We start from the raw sequence: 19,713 nt of genomic DNA, 5'->3' as shown, positions 1-19,713 counted from the left end.
AGCAGCCTCTGTGGGCAGCGAGCAGCCAATGACGTCAGCTATTGTTGTTATTGGCATTTCACTTACCTTGACTAATAACCCCATCAAAGGAAGAAATGAGATTAATCACACATAATTGTTTTTAATGAACCTGTACTTGTGGCTCCTGGCAGTTGCTCCTTCTTTTCCTAACTGCTCATGAAACAACCCATTAATAATCTTAGAAGTGAGTCGCACCGATTCACTCCTCTAAGTGATTTTGTCGGCCCCTCTAGGCCTTGTGCCAAGTTTGGGCAGTTGGCGGTGTGGCTAGGATAGAATCTTTGCTCGCACAAAGTTTGCAGTCTCACGCAGAAGCCAGCCATAAAAGCAAAGAACAAAATCTCCCCTTAAGTACAAATTGTGAAAGTGCTTAGGAAGGGACAGGACGGTATAATTGAGAAAATGGGCGGGGGGTGGTGGTGTCTACTTTTGAGTGGGTGGCCGCGATGGCGGGCTGCAGCCCGCTCACATCCCCCTCTCAAGAGCCGGTTCTGAGCAAGCGTCTCCTCTCAGCCCCACCCTGGTGACCTCACATCCCTGGCTTGGCATTGGCTGTGGCAGGAGTGTCACGGTCTCTTTCTTTCTGGAGCGAGTTATTAAACATTTGCCAGCACAGCGAGGGGAGGAAGGGGACACTTTTCTCAGCAGGGGACATTGCAGCCTGGACCGGAAAGCTTCAGAGCTGGCCATGCTACAGGGCGGGGGAGTGTGTTGTGTACCGAAGTATGTGCCTGCGCAATCTTCCCGCGGTGCCAGTGGGATGTTGGTTCCAGGACCCCCGCGGACAGCCAAGTCCACAGACGCTCAAGTCCTTTCTATAAAATGGCATAGTATTTGCATGAAGCCTACGCACATCCTCCCATGTACTTTAAATCATCTCCAGATGACTTATAATACCTAATACAATGTGAATAGTTGGTATACCGTATTGTTTAGTGAATAATGGCAAGGAAAAAAACTCTGTATGGGTTCAGTACAGACACAATTTTTCTTCCTGACATGTTCGATCCATGGTTGGATGCTGAGGATAGAGAAAGTCAGTTGAACGGGTATATGCTTCTGCTGGAGTGAGTGAGGGTGAAACCTGGGATGATTTACTGGATATCTGAGCCAGGGGGCCGCTGCATTGCTTTCTCACATTCCCACGGCCTTTACACCCCACTGTCTTCTGAACAACCCTGCCCTCCATTGCCCAGCCAGTGCAGTCACCTGTCTGCGGTCCTTGTGTTGGGTACCAGGTGGGACCATGCAAGGGGTTCTAAGTGGTAAGTGGTCTTTAAGGGTGAGGGGGTCTGGTACGGCTTTGATTAGTCTAGCATAAGGGAGGAGAGATGCCAGGCATGGTGTGTGGCCGGGGAAAGGCGCTGGCCCAAGCCCAGGTCTTTAGAGCTCCAGATAAGCAGTCAGAGCCCTGAGATAAGAAAGGAGCCAGAGCAGGCGGGGACAGGGAGCCAGGACAGTTGTGCACTGGGTCAAGGCAGGACCTCCAGGCCCTCTGTTCTTGGGGATGTGGGCCGGGAGAGGGGAACCATATGGCAGTAACCACTCTATGGAGGCTGCATGGCCCCAGAGCTGACCCATGGCACTCCATAATGGAATCCTTTGCTGCAGGATACACTCCAGTCCCACCAGACCCTGAGGCTAGTGGGACTGGGATTTTCTCCCATCACCATTGGCTCCAGGATGGGCTGGCTCTGACCTTGGGAGAGGTTTATCTGTGAATCTGGGCCCCCCGGGGAAAGCAAGGGCAGGCAGCCAAGGCAGGCACTGACGTCCGGGTCCGGGAAGATTGATGGGTCTGCTTCTGCATGGCTGCTAACAACGAGTCTCTCCTCAACCTACTGACCAACCTGGCCAGCCTTTGGGAAAAGGATGCCTCACCCTTTGCCTTCTCCGATTTCCTTTCACTCAATATCTCAAGCAGTAGCTTGATGTCCACAACAACCCAGGTGGGAGGCAGGTCAGGTTTTATGAAACCCATTCCCCAGGTGAAAGAGGGGAGTGACCTGCCCAAGGTTCCAGAATAGGCTTAGTATTGGGCTCCCCAGTTTGACTTCTGTAAACTTCAGTTCCCTCATTAGGCAAATGGAGTCGGGAAGCCGACCACACGGGTTCCTCGCAGGACTGCTGGGATAACACTTGCGCAATCACTCTGCGAGCTCCATGCAGGTGCTAGTGATTGTATCATAAGTAGGACTAGCTTGCAGATCTTTTCTCTCTTAATTCTGTGCCTTTTGTTCAAAATGCTCATCATCTAGCCATCCACCCATTCAGTCGTGATTTCTGGATGTTCTTGAGGGGTCAAGTGCTCAGCTCCATCTTGGAAACAGGAAGCTAAAACAGGGAACTAAGAGAATGCATTCCTGGCCGGCGCTGTGGCTCACTAGGCTAATCCTCCGCCTGCGGCGCCGGCACAGCGAGTTCTAGTCCCGGTCGGGGCACCGGATTCTGTCCTGGTTGCTCCTCTTCCAGGCCAGCTCTCTGCTGTGGCCCAAGTGCTTGGGCCCTGCACCCGCATGGGAGACCAGGAGAAGCACCTGGCTCTTGGCTTCGGATCAGCGTAGCACGCCGGCCGTAGCAGCCATTTGGGGGTGAACCAACGGAAGGAAGACCTTTCTCTCTCTCTCACTGTCTAACTCTGCCTGTCAAAAAAAAAAAAAAAAAAAAAAAGGGAGAGAGAGAGAATGCATTCCCAGGCTAGAGGCAGGTCGGGCCCTCCGGAGGTGTGCTCCAGCTGGCGTGGGTGTGGCCAGAAGTGTAGGAGCAAAGGGCTGAAGAAGTGCAGAGGGCAGAGCTGGGGGCTTTGCAGGATGAGGGGCGGCATCGGGGGTCTCCACGTGCCCATAATATGCTCCCTGTCCTGCATGTGACCCTCCTGCCCACCTGCCTGCTGAACAGGATCTGCTCTCTGAAACGATGTGGAATGTAAGATTGGGAGATCGCTTACTTGAGATCCTATGGGGTCAGCTGACTCTGGTGGGTGCTCTGGCAGCTCAAATGAGGCAGGGTGGCCTGATGTAAAAAAAAAAAAAAAAAAAAAAAAAAGGAAAAAAGCTAAACAAACAACCTTTCATCTGAATGGCTAGGTTTCTGTAATCACCATTCAACCCCCAAAAGACAAAAAAAAAATCCCATTTAAAACAACCAAAAAAAAAATCTGGATGTCTAATCTGCAAGCTTGAAGCTACAGGGGGAAAGTTCCAGGGCGTACTTATTGCTCCAGTTGTGCATTTAATTATGATGAATCCTTCCATGATGTCTGAGCCAGGGTCCTGTCACAGCTGATGGAACAAACTTTCCGTCATCCTTACAGAATGAAAGCAGTTCCAGCGAGTGACCTCCACGCAACCTTGGGTTGGCACAGCTTTGGTGATGCAGGGTCCAGAACAGGCCTGAGGTTCTGTAGCCCACAGCTTCACAGAGCCTGAAGGCCAGTGGCTTGGAACCCCCTGATGAACCTCCGCAAGGAGAAGAGCAGACGTTGAGCCTGCCCAATGCCAGCCCCTGGCCAATAGCGTCTAAGGGACTGGCGTGCAACCCATCACAAGAGGCAGCACTGTGTAGACTGGGAGATTGAATTTGTGAGTTTAAGTGGTTGCTGGTGATGTCGCAGACAGCACCAAGGTATCCTTGATGATTCGGATGGGCAGCTGTATTTGGCCCCATAGAAACAATGTGGTCTCAAAGGTTTTACTTATTTATTTGAGAGACAGAGCTACAGAGAGAGAAAGAGACAGAGAGAGAGAAAGAGAGAGAGAGAGATCTTCCATCCACTGGTTCACTCCCCAAATGGCTACACTGGCTGGAGCTGAGCCGATTTAAAGCCAGGATCCAGGAGCTTTTTCTGGGTCTCTCATGCCAGTGCAGGGGCCTGAGTACTTGGGCCATCTTCTTCTGCTTTCCCAAGCCATAGCAGAAAGCTGGATAAGAAGAGGAGCAGCCGGGACTAGAACCATTACTCATATGGGATGCAGGTGCCACAGGCTACAGCGCCAGCCCTACAATGTGGTCTCTTTAAGAAAGGGCAGGCTCCATGAATTGTTGCAATTGGAGTCAAGTTGGACAGTGCAGGCACTAGTTCTTTATTGATGTCAGTAGTCCCTACCAGTAAACCTCACAGAATGCCTTACTCATAGCAACTTCTCAAGACATATTTGAGGAATCACAGCATTCAGACATAGCAAAGGATTTCAGATTCAATCTCTCTTCTTTATTTCTTTATTTATGTTTAATGAGGAAACTGAGGTCCCAAGGCAGAGGAACCTGTTAGATCAAGGCTGGTTGTCAGCTGGCACAAGAACCATCAGCAGTTGCCCCAGGACCCCAGCATAAAGTTGTGCAGGCTGGGCACTGCACAAAAGCTCTTGGGCAAGGAGATGAGTAGGGTCTGAAACCCAGTCCACAACTGGACTGACAGGAGATGTGTCTTCGTCCTTTCACATCTGCTCACCAAGCCGGGTGTGGGGCTGTATCTGCTCCAAGAACCATGTGCACTGGAATAGATGTAGAAAGGCAAGTTAAGTGGACAGAGGCCCAGAGTGTCGAGCATTCTGTAGGGTTCACTGATTCCTTCTGCCTTTTTTGTAAGGAGAAACAGTGTGATTTTGCTGCTCTGTGGCCTATTGTATCATCTATCTATCTATCTATCTATCTATCTATCTATCTATCTATCTATCTGTCTATGGATCTACCTATCATCTCTCATTATCTACCTATCTTCATCTATCATCATCATCTTCTGTCATCTGTTTTATTTATGAATAGCCTTCAAAATGTTCATGGAAATGTGTATTCTGAAAAAATCATGCATGATTTCAAAATTTTTATACCAAAATATTCACATTTTAATTCCATTTTCCATAAACTTTTTGAAACACCCTTCTCCCTATCTGTCTTCCATCTGTCATAGCTCCACTGACCAGGATATAGCCGCTGGTGGGTGAGAATGAGGGCGGCATTCACTCCCTCTGGGGGCGCCCAAAGGGTGTTCGGCTCACACCTGTTTGGCAGACTGGGTGGTACGTGCTGAGCCATCCATGACCGGCAGCTCCTGATGAAGTCCTGTCCACAGGGTCATCATGGATGGGGCCCCAGAGGCAGATGGGGGCATCCTCCTGGGGTGCAGGGAGGTCATGATTTAATGCAGGAGGAGGGAGTCGGAGCCCTGCTGAGGCATGAAGGTGGTGAGGAAGAGCCTCCAAGAAACAGGCAAAGACAACGGGAAAGGAGGCTGCTGAGACGCTGTAAAAGTGCTTACAGGAACAGTGCAGCCAGCTCTGCGTGCCAGGGGTGAGGCAGGTGGTTCAGGCATGTGCTTGTCTTTTTTTACTCAGAACAAGAAATGAATTAGGTACTAGGTTTGTGTTTTTAAGAATCCTTTATTTTGTCCCTTTGTGAATTCTCTTGGTCACCCTGGGTCCACTCTTCGTTGAGTCTCTGCCCTGGGGTCTGGGAGCTCCAGAGAAACAGAGCTCTAACTGCCACCCCTCCAGTCCTCTCCTAACCTTTTGGGGATGGTTAGCCCTTTCCTGTACTTGTTTTAGGAGTGCCAGGAGGGCCACACAAGGCGAGGCCTCACTGCAGGGTGATCAGAGCCAATGAGCGTGGATAAAATGTCTGACTCTTCGTGGCGGGGGCTGTCTCTGATTCAGCCTTGGTTAAATGCTGGATCGTGGGACGGAAGCCATGATGGGAAGCTGCTAATAGGCACTGTGTCATCCCCAATATCTGCTACAGGGACACTAAATAAAGTGCTGGGCTGTGTGCCCTTTGCCATCAAGGAGCCTCCAGTCCATGTTAGCTTGCATGCAGCTCAGATTCAAGACAGAGGTGGCCTGTGTGGGGTTTTATTCCTAAGTACTGGCCAATGTCCCATTTTGCCAGCAGATCTCAGACATTACGTGGTTTTCAGAGGATGTTGCAGAATGAGAGTTTCTGAGTGTGGCTCTGTGTAACCTTTGAGAGGGAACTCTCAGAAGGAACCAGCCAACCAATGCATCGCCCTGTCAATTTAACAGCAGTAGCAAAGGTAGATTTTGCTTTGATCTTTGCAGCAATGAGTGCAAAAAAGAGACTCCCAAAGTGTGTGTATGTCTATGTCAGTGGGCCAGAAACCCAACTGTGAAATTTCTCCTGCTACAGTTGGACCTGAAGTTCTTGGAAGTCCCTCAGGAGCAGAGGTCCCTTAGCACATGGGCTTTGTCCCCAGCCCCAACCCCTCCCTCTTCCCAGCTGCCAGTCAGTGGGGAGGAGTGCGTTAGCACTTCAGTGTGTTATTTCATCTAATCAATACAACCATCTTCTATGTAGACTCCACTTTCTCTGGTTGTTCTTTGGGGAATTGGAGTTGAATTAGGTCAAATAACTGTGTAAAGTCATCCAGCTGACGATGAGAAGATCCAGTACTCACACCCAGGTTTCTGTGACTGCAGGGCCCTTGCTTCTGTCAAAACCATTTGCCTTGCTCATGAGCAGTAGAGGGACACCCACTGGGGGCGGAGCCCTGGCTGCGAACAGATGCACGAGCAACAGGAGAAGCATCCCTGCGTTCTCTGGGTCTGAGCCATCCTGATAACCTCACCTGCAGCGGGGGTCATGATGGGAGTCTTAGGGTCACATCAGAACAAACTGGGCTCAGTTCCATGGCCTCCGTTCAACCTTGGAACGTCAGCTTTCTTAGTTGTAGATGAGAAAAACAAGAATGTGTGCTTCATAGGTTTGCAGCAAGGATGACCTGATCCGGTGCAGGGAAGAAGCTTAGCATGGTGCTAAGAGTAGTCGGCACAGAGTAGTTGCCCAATAGGTGGATATGCAGGTAGCTTTCTGTTATTTTCATGTGAACTAGCTTGGAGAAGAAGAATGAGGCAGGTTGCGCCCTAAAAGTAGAATCAGAACAGGGCTTGAACCTGGAGATCTGGCCCGGAGGCGAGGTGCACAAGGTTCCTGAGTAGGGACCTCGCAAAGCGTGGCCTTGGGCTTCTTATTTTGCAGTCATCACCATATTTAAGGGTAAAGTGGAGGAGGTGGAGCTGCCCGTGGAGAAGGTGGACATCATCATCAGCGAGTGGATGGGCTACTGTCTGTTCTATGAGTCCATGCTCAACACGGTGATCTTTGCCAGGGACAAGTGGCTGGTGAGTGCCCCGCGCGCTGCCCCTTGTCGCTCAGCTGCCTGGCTTGCTGCTCTGGCCCTGGCTACAGCCTAGGGAGTATCAGAGGACTTCAGAGAGGACGTGAACTGGAAGGTCACCTCTCCCAGGGCCCTCACTATAAAGCAGATCTCCCGTTTCCAAGTGTCTAACTTCAGAATGTACCCATGGAGGTCTAACCTTGGAGTCTAACCAAGCTTGGAGGTCTAGCCTCTTTTGCATTCTGTCTTGTCAAGATAAGAGTCTGTCTGGTCAACAGGTGCTAGGGCTTGCATGACTGCCAGAAGGCCATGTATACTGCGCACACTGGCTGTTCCAAGCTGATGTTTTTCACTGCTCCTCACGAGGCATGGCCTCGCCCTACTTCACTAGTTCTATTAACTCCACCGGGGTCCCTCAAATTCTCCTTGCTCCAAAATAAACATTGGGCATCGCTATCCTAACCCCAACCCTGGCCCAGGCAACAGTCCCCTGAATGAGAAATGCTGGCAAGAGGGTGCTTGTCTGGTGACTCCATGTGCAGTTCAAAATGTGATGTCTTTATCAGGTGAATAGATTACGAGACCCATTTCCCCACAATTCGTCAACAGAAACCTGGAGGGCTTATGTTTCCAGACCGGGCAGCTTTGTACGTGGTAGCAATTGAAGACAGACAGTACAAGGACTTCAAAATCCACTGTAAGTCACCTTTTGCTTTCTGGAAGGGGCTTCTCTTGCATGCTGGGGGTGGGAGGCATTTCAGTGGGCCTCAGATGAGCGCTCTGGGTTGGAGCACAGCGGCCAGCCCTGTGAAGTTTATCTAAGATGCTTTCTGCCTTCTAAGAATTTCTCACTGGTCCCAAGAATGGGGAGAGCTATAGAGGCACAGCCAGCCATTCAGCTGCTCTAAGATGAGTGTCCTGGGGCGGGAGAATGAATGCAGTGGGAGCATTGGAAACTGGGCTTTGCAGAGAAGAGCAAGGCGAGTGCTGGAAGCTTGTCAAGGTTCAGCCATCCCCAGGGTCCACAGCAGGAGTCAGAAAAGCGGGGGTTGTCTTCAGATGGACCCCCCAGCTTGAGTCCTCCCTTTGTATGACTCAGATTTGTCAAAATAATATTGATTCCCCTTTGCATCAAGCCCAATATGCTAACGTCTTCCCTGAGGTTCTTCTGGAGACAGATAGTGGGGGTGGGAGGAATGGAGACTGCTTTGAACAATCAAACAAATGGTGTGTGTGTGTGTGTGTGTGTGTGCACATGTGCACACACACACCTTTATACATGCACATTTGTGTGGAGGGACAAGGGACTCACATCTACATGTGTATTCATAATGTCTTAACAGATGAAAGCATGTGGTTCTCTTAAAAAAGTAAGGCCAAAAAGAAGTCTCCAGTTGTTTTTAAAATGAATGTACACTATTTCTGTTTTTAAAAATATTTATTTATTTATTTGAATGGCAGAAATACAGAGAGAGAGAGAGAGAATCAATCTTTCATCTGGTGGTTTACTTCTCAAATGGCTGCAGTGGCCAGGGTTGGACCAGGTGGAAGCCAGGAGCCAGGAGCGTCTTCAGGGTCTCCCACGTGGGTGCAGGGGCCCAAGCACTTGCTTCGTGCTGTAGTGCTTTCCCAGGTGCATTAGCATGGACCTGGATTGGAAGTGGATCAGCCGGGACTTGAACAGGTGCCCACATGGGATGCCAGCACTTCATGTAGAGACTTAGCCTTCTACGCCACAGTGCCAGCCCCAAGTTTCCAATTTTTAAAATCAGCATCCATGGCTGGGCCATTCCAAAGCCAGGAGCCAGAAACCCCATCTCGGTCTCCCACCTGTACAGCAGGAACCCAGTTACTTAGGTCATTATCACTGCCTCCTGGGGTCTGCATTAGCAGGAAGCTGGAGTCAGGAGCCAGAACTTGGTATGCGACCCAGGTACTTGGGTATGGGACAAGGGCCTCTTGACCAGTGTCTTGGCTGCTAGGCCAAATGCTCTCTCCTTTCCAGTGTTCTGTCTCCTCTTGAAATGGCCGTTTCATTCTATTTGAGTGTCATTTCTCAGTAATGCAGACCTGGTCCTTAATGAGATTATAGCAAACGTATTTTCATAAGGGCAGACACAGTCGTGTCTCCTGAGCCAGAGCTAAACATTACCAAAGGGGCAGAGACTCACTCAAAGAAGCAAGGACACAAATGACCAAATCAAAGTCAAGAGGTAGCAGTGCCAAAACTGTCTGACAGAATCAGCGAATCTAAGATTCCTTCCCAAGAGTGTTGGGTGGTGAAGCCCTGCTCGGCAGGATGACGGCGGAGGGGTTCACAGATGTTCTAAATAACTCCCTCCTGCCCCGAGAGGCTAAGAGTCCACAGCTCAGCAAGTTGTTGCTTTATGGATCCACACAATTGCCATTGAATTGTTAATGTTACTGGCAGGAACTCACCCGGACTGCCCTATGCAAGGTGTATTTTATGTGTACGCCCTCTGGAAAGTACAAAGTCCAAGTACAAAGTTTAGAGCCAAGTTCAAGGCAAGGCAGGCCCTGTGCCCTGGAAGCCGTCCCAGCTCACTGTGTGTCCCAGCCGGTCTGCCGTGGTTTCTAATGTTCCACCCCCAGAGTGATTGCTGGAGGTAGAATTCCCAGGAAGAGCAAGGAGAGGTTGGGTGGCCTGGATCACATAGTTTTTTTGTTTGTTTGTTTTGCTTTTTATTTTTATTTTTTTTACAGGCAGAGTTAGTGAGAGAGACAGAAAGAAAGGTCTTCCTTTTCCGTTGGTTCACCCCCAAATGGCCACCACGGCTGGCGCACTGCGCCGATCCGAAGCCAGGAGCCAGGTACTTATCCTGGTCTCCTGTGTGGGTGCAGGGCCCAAGCACTTGGGCCATCCTCCACTGCACTCCTGGGCCACAGCAGAGAGCTGGCCTGGAAGAGGAGCAATCTGGACAGAACCGGCGCCCCAACCAGGACTAGAACCTGGAGTACTGGCGCCGCAGGCGGAGGATTAGCCTAGTGAGCTGCAGCGCTGGCCGTGGGTCACTTGTTTTGAAGTCTGCCAGTCCTGGGTTTAAACTTGGCTTAGCCATTTCCCAGCTGGAGAATCTGAGCCAATTGTACCTTGGAGCCCCAATTCGAGATGACGTCATCCACCCCGTAGACTTGTCCTGAGGATTGAGTGACACGATGTACGTTAAAGGTTCTTTTGGGGTTCTCGTCCCCAAGCATGTAACTGGCCCTTTCCTGCTCGTGACTGGAAAACACGTCTGACTGCCACACCTGTTGGTCTCCAGTGGCTTGGAATCTAGGACAGACATCCTCTCGCGGAGGAGTGCAGAAACAACTAAACAGTGAGCGTTGAGCAAATGCATGGATAAACAAAGCGTAATTTGCCCGGGAGCCGCCTTTTGGAGGTCTTGTTGCGCACTTGCACGGAGCAGTGCTTTTTTAAGAGAACCTCCAGGACCATCTTGATTCTCACATCCCTCCAAATATTTACTGAGCTCCAAGCCCAGGCACAGCTCTTTAAGGAACTTCCTCCCAGTTTCCAAAACAAATGCACCTCCTCTGTGCCTTCCTTCCACCGGGCTGTGCTGGGAAGGCTCTGGAGTGTGCACATGGGGATGAGCCAAGCCCGGGCCATTTGACAGAGGCCTGTCCCGGCGAAGAGCTGGCAGCCCTGCCTGGAGATCGTGTGATTTATGATTCCCATTGCAAGCCTCATGGCTTCTGCAAAAAAAACAACAACAACAAAAAAAAACAAGACAAACAAAAAAAAAAACAAAAAACAAAAAAACCTCAGCCCTGTTTTCCTGTTTTTCCTTGTGGAGGGCTTGTTTTGGAGTCTCTGTCCAAAAAAACTCTGAAGACAAACATGTAAAATGTATTTAAAATATCAAGTTTTATATTAATTTTTTAAGTAAAGGAAGGAAACTCATTTAGAAATCTGTTTCAAACACATGGGGATGTGGCTTACTCTGCGTTCTAAATCAAAAGTAAAGCCCAAGGCTGCCGGTTGCCAAGGGAACAAGAGTAAGCAGATTTCCAATGGCCAAGAACCAGCTGAGAGGGAAGAAGCTTAGAGAGGCAGGAGAGCGAGACGTGCCCAGCCCCTTTCCGAAAGGAATTGCTTAGGGAAAAGCGTCCCCTCCTTTGATCCTCCCTCCCCTCCTTTCCTTTCTCATCCACATGCAACGTGGGCACACCAGAATGCAGGAGGGGCCGGTGTTGGGATGCAGGGGGTTACGCCAGGGCTTGCCACACCAGCATTCCACAGAGGAGCTCTGATGTGAGACCTGGCTGCTCTATTTCTGATCCCGCTTCCTGCCAATGTGCGTGGGAAAGCAAGGTAAAGTGGCCCAAATACTTGGGTCCCGGCCACTCACGTGGGAGATCCCGATGAAGATGCAGGCTCCTGGTTTCAGCCTGGCTCAGTCCTGGCTGTTGTGGGCATTTGGGGAGTGAACCAGCACAGGGAAGATATCTGTGTGTGTGTGTGTGTATGGGTGGGTGGGTGTGGGTGTGTGTCTCCCTCTCTGTCCCTCTTCCTTTTAAATAGATAAACAATTCTTTAAACAAATTTAGCAAAATGGAGAATCTGCCCTCAACTTGCTCACCAGTTAGTAGAGAATATATGTCTTGTTGAATGAATGTGGGATAAAATAATCCAGTAGAAGATGTACAAAGTGCACTGTTTAACTGTGAGAGGAGCAAGCACTTAAAACATTGTCTACTGTAGAGGGGATTTATAGAATCTCAGAATAGGAAGGAAGGTTGGTGGTTGTTCTATTCAATTTCATACCCAGTGCATGAAGTCCCCCCCCATACATGAGTCTCCAGCCTGCTAGGAGACAGAGGGGTGGATATGAGCCTATGCTGCAGAGTAGGCTGGAAGGAAGAGTTCACGGCGAGACAGCTGTGCTACAGCTGGAGCCTGGGGGTGGGGAGTCAGTTGCTGCTCGTGAGTTTCTCCTCCATGTCCACATCCAACATCCAGAGGTCTGGCTCATTTTATGCAAGACTTTCTGGCTAAAAGTCTAAAATGCATGAAATGATTGTAAACACCTTTTCCCTTTAGCCTAAAGGGGAAACTGTATTAGACCCTGGTAGAACTTGCTGGCTTTCTGACAGCATTTGGAGGCATCGCCAGTAGCCCTAGGGGAGAAACTGGAATCACTGGAGCAATGTGAAGAAGGGGGATGCAGCTGCAGCTCTCGCCCAAAGCAGTCAAACTTATCGCAGTCCTCCTGTTTATTTTTCTTTTGTTGTTTTTCAGATTTCTCCCCTCTATTTTGATTTCCAGAAGTTTGACTTGGAGGTGTCTAGGTGTGGTTTTGTTTTTATTTATCCTACTTGGGGCTCTATGCAATTCTTGCATCTGTGAGTTGATTACTTCATTAGTTCAGGAAAAATGTCAGCCATCATTTGTACAAATGTATCTGTCGCTCTGCTTTTCTCTCTCTTCTCCTTCAAGGACTCTCATTACAGATATGTTAGATGTCGTTTGATACTGCCCCATAGATCTTGGATATTCTATTTCTGTTTTCATTCTTTTTTCTCCTTATGTTTAAGTTGGGATCATTTTTTATTGACGTTTTCAAGTTTGTTGATGATTTCCTCTGATAATTTTGCTAGTAATCTCATGAAAAGATTCTTCCTCTCTGATATTGAGATTTTGATTTCTAGAATCTTCATCACCTTTTTATAAAGCAGTTTTCTTCTCACTGATGAGAGTCCCCATCCATCCATGCATATTGTCTACCTTTCCCACCTTTCTTCAACAAGTTTATTATCATGACTTTAAAGTATCTGTTGGGTGATTCCAATATCTGAGATACATCTGAATCTGCTCCTATGACTATTTCTTCTTTTGATGATAGATAATATTTTGTCCTTTTTAATTAGTCTTGTAATTTTTTAATTAACACTGGACATAGTGAGTAAAAGAACACCAGATGGGAGGTCTGTATTGTGGTGCAGCAGGTTAAGCTGCTGCGTGTAATCGGTAATCGGGCACCCCAGCAGAGTGTTGGTTCAAGTTGCAGTTGCTCTGTTTCCAACCCAGCTCCCTACTAATGCACCTGGGAAAGCAGTGGCTACCCTGAACCTGGATGGAGTTTCTGGTTCCTAGATTTAGCCTGGCCCAGCCCTGAGTGTTGCAGCCATCTGGGGGAGTGAACTGGGGATGGAAGATCTCTCTCTGTGTGTGTATGTGTGTGTGTCTAGCCTCCCCGCAATCTGTCGCTCTGCCTTTCAACTAACTTTTTTTTTAAGATTCTTATTTATTTATTTGAAAGTCAGAGTCACACAGAAAGAGGAAGAGAGGCAGAGAGAGAGAGAGAGAGAGAGAGAGAGAGAGAGTCTTCCACCCGCTGGTTCACTCCCAACTGGCCACAATGGCCTGAGCTGCACCAATCCGAAGCCAGGAGGCAGGAGCTTCTTCCAGGTTTTCCACACAGGTACAGGGGCCCAAGGACCTGGGCCATCCTCCGCTGCTTTCAAAGATCACAGCAGAGAGCTGGATCGGAAGTGGAGCAACCGGGACTTGAACCAGCATCCACTTGGGATGCTGGTACTGCAGGCAGTGGCATTACCCGCTAGGCCACAGTGCTGGCCCCTGCCTTTCAACGAACTAACTACATCTTAAAAAAAAAGAACAATAGAGATAGGAGAATAATATTTATGCCCAGAGAAGAAGCTTGCTTTTTTTCCTGCCAGGCTATTAGAACGGGGAGTTGAGTCAGGATAGTCTGTGGTAATGGACTCTGTTGTGTCTTCAGTTCCATTCGTTGTACAGTCCATTCCAGTTTATTTTAATCCATAAACAACAGAGTTGCAGGCCCCTCTGATGTTACTTTTTTAATCTCTAGATAATTGGTAACTGTTTCCTGGTAGCCAATGGTCCTTATGTTTATCCATTTAACATACTTGCAACAGAATTTTAATTGGCTTGTATCCTCTCCAGTCTCTGCTCCACGGCTGGTAAAGGGGTCTGGTGGGAAATAAATGGTCAGCAGAAGCAAGGAAAAAAATCAAATGCTCTGGCTGATCTGCTCCCTAAGTAACTGAGGCTGGGTAGAAGATAGGAATGGACTCCTAGTAAGGTCATTAAAACACCCGGCATTGTGGAGCAGAGCAGGTGTTAAAGGTTGGGAAGGGATTTCTTTCTTACTTATCCATCGGAAAGGCAGAGCGATGTGTGGGGGGAGACAGGTAAGTTCCTTCCATTGGTTCACTCATCATATGGCTTGGAATTGCCCATGTAGAAGCAGATTCATAAAAATCTGGCTTCCTGGGTCTCAAATCTGGAGATGATTCAGTAGGTCCGGTTGGGCTCTGGAGCCTCTATTTTTTTTTAAAAGATTTATTTTTATTTATTTGAAAGACAGAGTTACACAGAGAAAGAAGGAGAGGCAGAGAGAGAGAGGTCTTCCATCTGCTGGTTCACTCCCCAGATGGCCACAACGGCCAGAGCTGCACTGATCTGAAACCAGGAGCCAGGAGCTTCTTCCGGGTCTCTCATGCAGCTGCAGGGGCCAAGGACTTGGGCCATCCTCTACTGCTTTCCCAGGCGATAGCAGAGAGCTGGATCGGAAGAGAAGCAGCCAGGACTAGAGCCATTGCCCACATGGGATGCCAGTGCTTCAGGCCAGGGCATTAATCCTCTGTGCCACAGCACCAGTCCCCTTGAGCCTCTAATTTGAAAAGTGTTCCCAATGATTCTAGAACACAGAGCCACTGAACCAAAATCCTCATGTATAATTAAGCTCAGAGAAGGGGATTGAACTGCATATGGTCATACAGCTTGGATGGCAGCAAAGCCAGAGTTCAAACCATGTAACAATAACAATGCCCAAATTCTTCCTATGTGCCAGACACACTGTCTTGGGCATTTTACATCTGTGGTCACATTTAGTCCTCATTACAGCCCTGTGTGATAGCCATCATTGTTATCATTCATATTTTAAAAGAAGATTTTATTTTTATTTATTTGAAAGGCAATGTGACAGAGAGAAAGGAGAGACAGAGATCTTCCATCCAGTGGTTCACTTCCCAAATGGCCGTAACAGCCAGGGCTGAAAACCAGGTGCCCAGAACTCCATCTGGGTCTCCCAATTGGGTGGCAGAGGCCCAAGTTTGGGCCTCTATCCATTGCCTTCCCAGATACAGTAGCAGGGAGCTGGATTGGAAGTGGAGTAGCAGGGGCTTGAACCAGCGCTTATATGAGAAGTTGGCGTCCCAGGCGACTGCTTAGCCCACTGCACCAAATGCCATCATTGCCATTTTAAAGGAGAAGAAACCAAAAGACAGAGAGCGCACATTCTTACCTAAGGACTTTAAGGTGGGATCCATGGAGGGGAAGAGTAGGTGCTCGGCTGCAGGTGTCTTCAGCAGGGCCACCTGTATCGGGATGCGTGTGTCACCCTGGAAGAAGAAGGAGGGCTATTTCCAGATTCTAGAAGGGGCTCTCCGAACCCCGTGCTGTGGCATCCTTCCCCAACATACAGATCCCCTGGGAGTCTGGCCACAGCTTGGGTGCTCTCATAGGACATGAGTGGCGTCTCATCTTCAAACCAGAATTTCCCAAGCGCTCCCCCCACCCCCCACCCCTGTCTGGGAGGTGACTGCTTTCCCAGCCTTCTTCTCCCAAAGGAAGGTCTTTGTGTACCTTCAAAAGGAATCTGAGTCAAAGAAACAAAGCCTCCACTGAGGGCTCCCCCTCCCTCCTCACACGTCCACTCTCCTAAGCATTCACAGGGACCATTTGTGTGATCAGCATTTTTAAAGAAAATTGAAATTTATTAAGCGTTTGGAGAAAAGTATCTCCACTTCAAGGCACCTGAATAAACAGATACGTGCATGCGAGGCGGCTGCCCAGTAACTGACTCTGCTAAAGACATTCTTTCTGCAGAGCCCATGGCCTTCCTGCTGGCTGTCACAGTGGGGTCTGTGTAGCAGAAGGCACAGGGGGCGGGCTGGGCTGGAGCCCCGCCTCCACCGTTGTCCTGATGAATGACACTGGGCTGGGAGACTGAGAGCCGCAGGCCCGCTTCCCTCCAGCCTCCCTTTTCTTGTCTGTGGCTTAGAGATGTTCTCATGGGTTGCTGGGAGAGTCTGGCTTAGGCTTGGTGATCAGTCGATGATGGCGATTACTACTACTATTTAAGAGTGATCTGGGGCCCTCACACTTGCATCCATCTATTCACCAACTCCTGCCCCCTAAATCTTTCTCCGCCCCCCCTCCAAGCAAAGGGTCCTTTGAATAGCCCAAAGAGCCCAAGAGGCACAGCTGGGATGGCTGCTGCCCCACCGGGTGGTATTTTTGATGGGATGGGTCCTCCATGAATGCTTCCTAGCATAAAGAAAGGCCAAGGCCGGCGCCATGGCTCACTAGGCTAATCCTCCACCTGCAGCGCCAGTACTCCGGGTTCTAGTCCCAGTTGGGGAGCCAGATTCTGTCCCAGTTGCTCCTCTTCCAGTCCAGCTCTCTGCTGTGGCCCGGGAGGGCAGTGGGAGATGGCCCAGGTCCTTGGGCCCTGCACCCGCATGGGAGACCAGGAGAAGCACCTGGCTTCTGGCTTCGGATCGGCGCTGTGTCGGTGCTGTCTCGGCTGCAACTCCGCCGGCTGTAGCGGCCACTTTGGGGGTGAACCAATGGAAAAAGGAAGATCTCTCTCTCTCTCTAACTCTGCCTGTGGAAAGAAAGAAGAAGGAAAGAAGGAAAGAAGGAAAGAAGGAAAGAAGGAAAGAAGGAAAGAAGGAAGGAAGGAAAGAAAGAAAGAAAGAAAGAAAGAAAGAAAGAAAGAAAGAAAGAAAGAAAGAAAGAAAGAAAGAAAGACCGAGTTGCCCCTTGCACCTGCCCAGGTGGGGTGCCTGAGGTTCAGAGAGGTCAGGTTATTTGCTCGGGGCCTGAGCAGCGAGTGGCCGTGCTGCGTCCACGGCACCTGCTGAGGGCCTCTGTTTCTTCCTGCTACGTTACCGCCTCCGTGGGTGCAGGTGGGAGAAGGGAGAGAGGTGGGCCCTCCCAGGGAGGCAGAACAGCTTGTGCAAAGGCATGGCAAGGAGACCATGGATAACAGCCGGGGGAGTTCACAGGGGCCGGGACAGTGGACACTGGCGACCCCGGTACCTGGGGTCCTGGTCTTCTCCCTGTTGCATTCTAGCTGCGTGAGCTGGGAGAAGCTGCTCTCAGCTCTAGTTCACCTCGCCACCAAGGAGGTGGTGCAAATGAGACCGTGTGAATGAGCATTTGGCACACAGCAAAGCTCCCGACCCGGGGGCAGTTCTCTGCTGACTTGGAAGCAGGGGGACACGAATGGCCCGTCCCCATCTTGAGCACGCTGCGCTGTGTTCTTCAGGGGAGCTGGGTTAGCTTCCGGGGAGTCCTGCTGCTCACCTCAAGGTCTTGCTCTGTTTCTGCAGGGTGGGAGAATGTGTATGGCTTTGACATGACCTGCATCCGGGACGTGGCCATGAAGGAGCCCCTGGTGGACATTGTGGATCCAAAGCAAGTGGTGACCAACGCCTGCTTAATAAAGGTCTGGGGACTCATCCTGGTTGGGCCCGGGCATGCTGGGAACCTGGCTGTGCCACCCTAGGAGGCCAGCCTGGGGTGGGCCTGGGGTATGGGCGGTAGCAGCCTAGAGAGGAAAGGCCACGTGGGTCAGGGCCCGTGGCACTCCACAGTGAGAAGTCAAAAGTGGACTGAGCAGAGCCACAGAGAGAAGGATTGTGTGGGGGCATGGCTGAGGGGCGTGGGTGGTGCTGGGGGCAGGATGGGAAGTGGGGGAAGAGGAAGGGACATCAGAGGAGAGACCAGGAGGGTCTGCTCAGGTTTGCAAGGAGCTCGTGTGTTCAGAGGGGACGTCCGTCTTAGGAATGAAAGCCGATGCTCCAGACACTGAGTGACCAGGCATCCTTGGGCCTCTCCCCTGCCCAGCAGGCCTCCGAGCCCCTTCCTGAGCATCCGTGTTTGTGCCTGCTCTAAACGTCTCTTCTTCCAAGGTCTTCCCCAGTGCAGGTGAAGTACAGCTGAGACAAGCACGCTCACCACACCCAAACCTATATTAGCTACAGGGGAAAGGTGCCCGCCCTATGCCTCCCCTCCCCTCCCAGCCTCCTCCCAGGGGAAACCATGAATCTTCCCAGTCCTTTTTCTATGCACTTGCCTTTGTAGATGCTAACACTTCATGCTGAAGCATATAAATTGGTGCTATTTCATTTTTTTAGACATTAAAATTATTTACTTTTTTTTATTTATTGGAGAGGCAGACAGAGATCCATCCACTAATTCATTCCTCAAATGCTTGCCACGGCCAGGGCTGGGCCAAGGCGAAAGCTAGAAGCACTTCTTTTTTCTTAAATTTAAATGTAAAAATATATCAGTTTCATATGATTCAAGCTAATTTTCCAATTTAAAATCATGGTTTCATTATGAAAGCGTTCGTCCTCCCACGAGACTCTTCCCGTGCGCTCTGGTCCTGTGTGCATCACTGTGTTCCTGCAAGTGCTGAGGCAGGGCTGGGGCAGTTCTAGCAGGATCCAGGGGGAAGAGCCCGGGGCTGGTGCAATGAGGGGGAGTTTCTGGACGGCTGATACAAACTGCTGCCATGTCCCGAAGAGAACAGTCCTTCTTCCCTGGACACGCAGAACTGCACCCCTGGCCCAGAGTGTCCCAGGTATCTAGATGGGGACCAGATGAAGAACCCCCAACAGGCCTCATCAGATGCCCTCTCTCTTTTGTAAAGTTCTGCCTGAGAGGTCAAGTCCAAACCTTTGACTGTCCATCACAGGATTCTGTCTTCACCTCCTCAATTTATTTTCTTGCTGTGAAAAGCAGAGTTATAGAGAGACAGCTAAAGACAGAGAGAGGGATCTCCCATCTGCTGGTTCCACTCCCCAAATGGCCACAATGGCAGGGCCTGGGCCAGGAGCCTGGAACTCCATCTGGGTCTCCACAGGGATGGCAAGGATCCAAGTACTAGAGCCATCTTCTGCTGCTTTCCCAGGTGCATTAGCAAGGAGCTGGATCAGAGGTGGAGCAGCCAGGGAGCCAGACACTCCGATATAGGAGGCTGGTGTTGCAGGCCGTGGTTTACCTGCTATGCCACAATGCCAGGCATCTCGCTGCTTCTCAGATCAGCCTATTCGGAGTCCAGACACATGTGCGCAAACATGCACTTTTAGTTATTCCCGCCAGCCCCTCCGTCCCTGAGGCCTCTTCCTCTCGGTTTTCCCAGCAAGAGCACGGAAAATGCCCTCAGAACAGGTAGCACACCCCCGAGGGAGAGGATTTCTGTAAACCTCGTAGGTAGGTGCAGTCGAATTTGCCCAAATGTTGCCCAGCAGTTAGCCCTGGCAGTGGGCACCTGCATGGCATGGCTTCGGCTTAAGGATGGCATGCCTTCTTGAAGCCTCGATTATTGGCTTTCTGCCCCCGACCCCAGGCCCGACCTGCAGGTGTGGTCACTGCGATTCTGTTTGTCTCCAGCTGGTCACATGATGGTCTGGCCTGGGTCTGTCACCCGTGGGCCACACTGGTCTCCCTCCTGCCTTTCCTCCACTTGCAGACA

The 19,713-nt window shown here is 50.1% G+C and overlaps 1 protein-coding gene across 2 annotated transcripts in view; it reads left to right on the top strand.

The window, feature by feature from the left end:
* PRMT8 (protein arginine methyltransferase 8) overlaps positions 1-19,713 on the top strand; it is a 105,269-nt gene that overhangs the window by 71,413 nt on the left and 14,143 nt on the right. For both annotated transcript variants that reach the window (XM_002712816.6, XM_089303800.1), the window contains exons 5-7: positions 7,012-7,154; positions 7,760-7,847; positions 17,564-17,679. In XM_002712816.6, the coding sequence (XP_002712862.1) occupies positions 7,012-7,154; positions 7,760-7,847; positions 17,564-17,679 (347 nt within the window). The remainder of the gene's footprint in view (positions 1-7,011; positions 7,155-7,759; positions 7,848-17,563; positions 17,680-19,713) is intronic.

The sequence above is a fragment of the Oryctolagus cuniculus genome, chromosome 9 (genome assembly GCF_051225735.1).
Source record: "Oryctolagus cuniculus isolate XC-2025 breed Fujian yellow rabbit chromosome 9, ASM5122573v1, whole genome shotgun sequence".
Classification (NCBI taxonomy): Eukaryota; Metazoa; Chordata; class Mammalia; order Lagomorpha; family Leporidae; genus Oryctolagus; species Oryctolagus cuniculus.
This window is presented reverse-complemented; position numbering and strand designations above follow the sequence as displayed.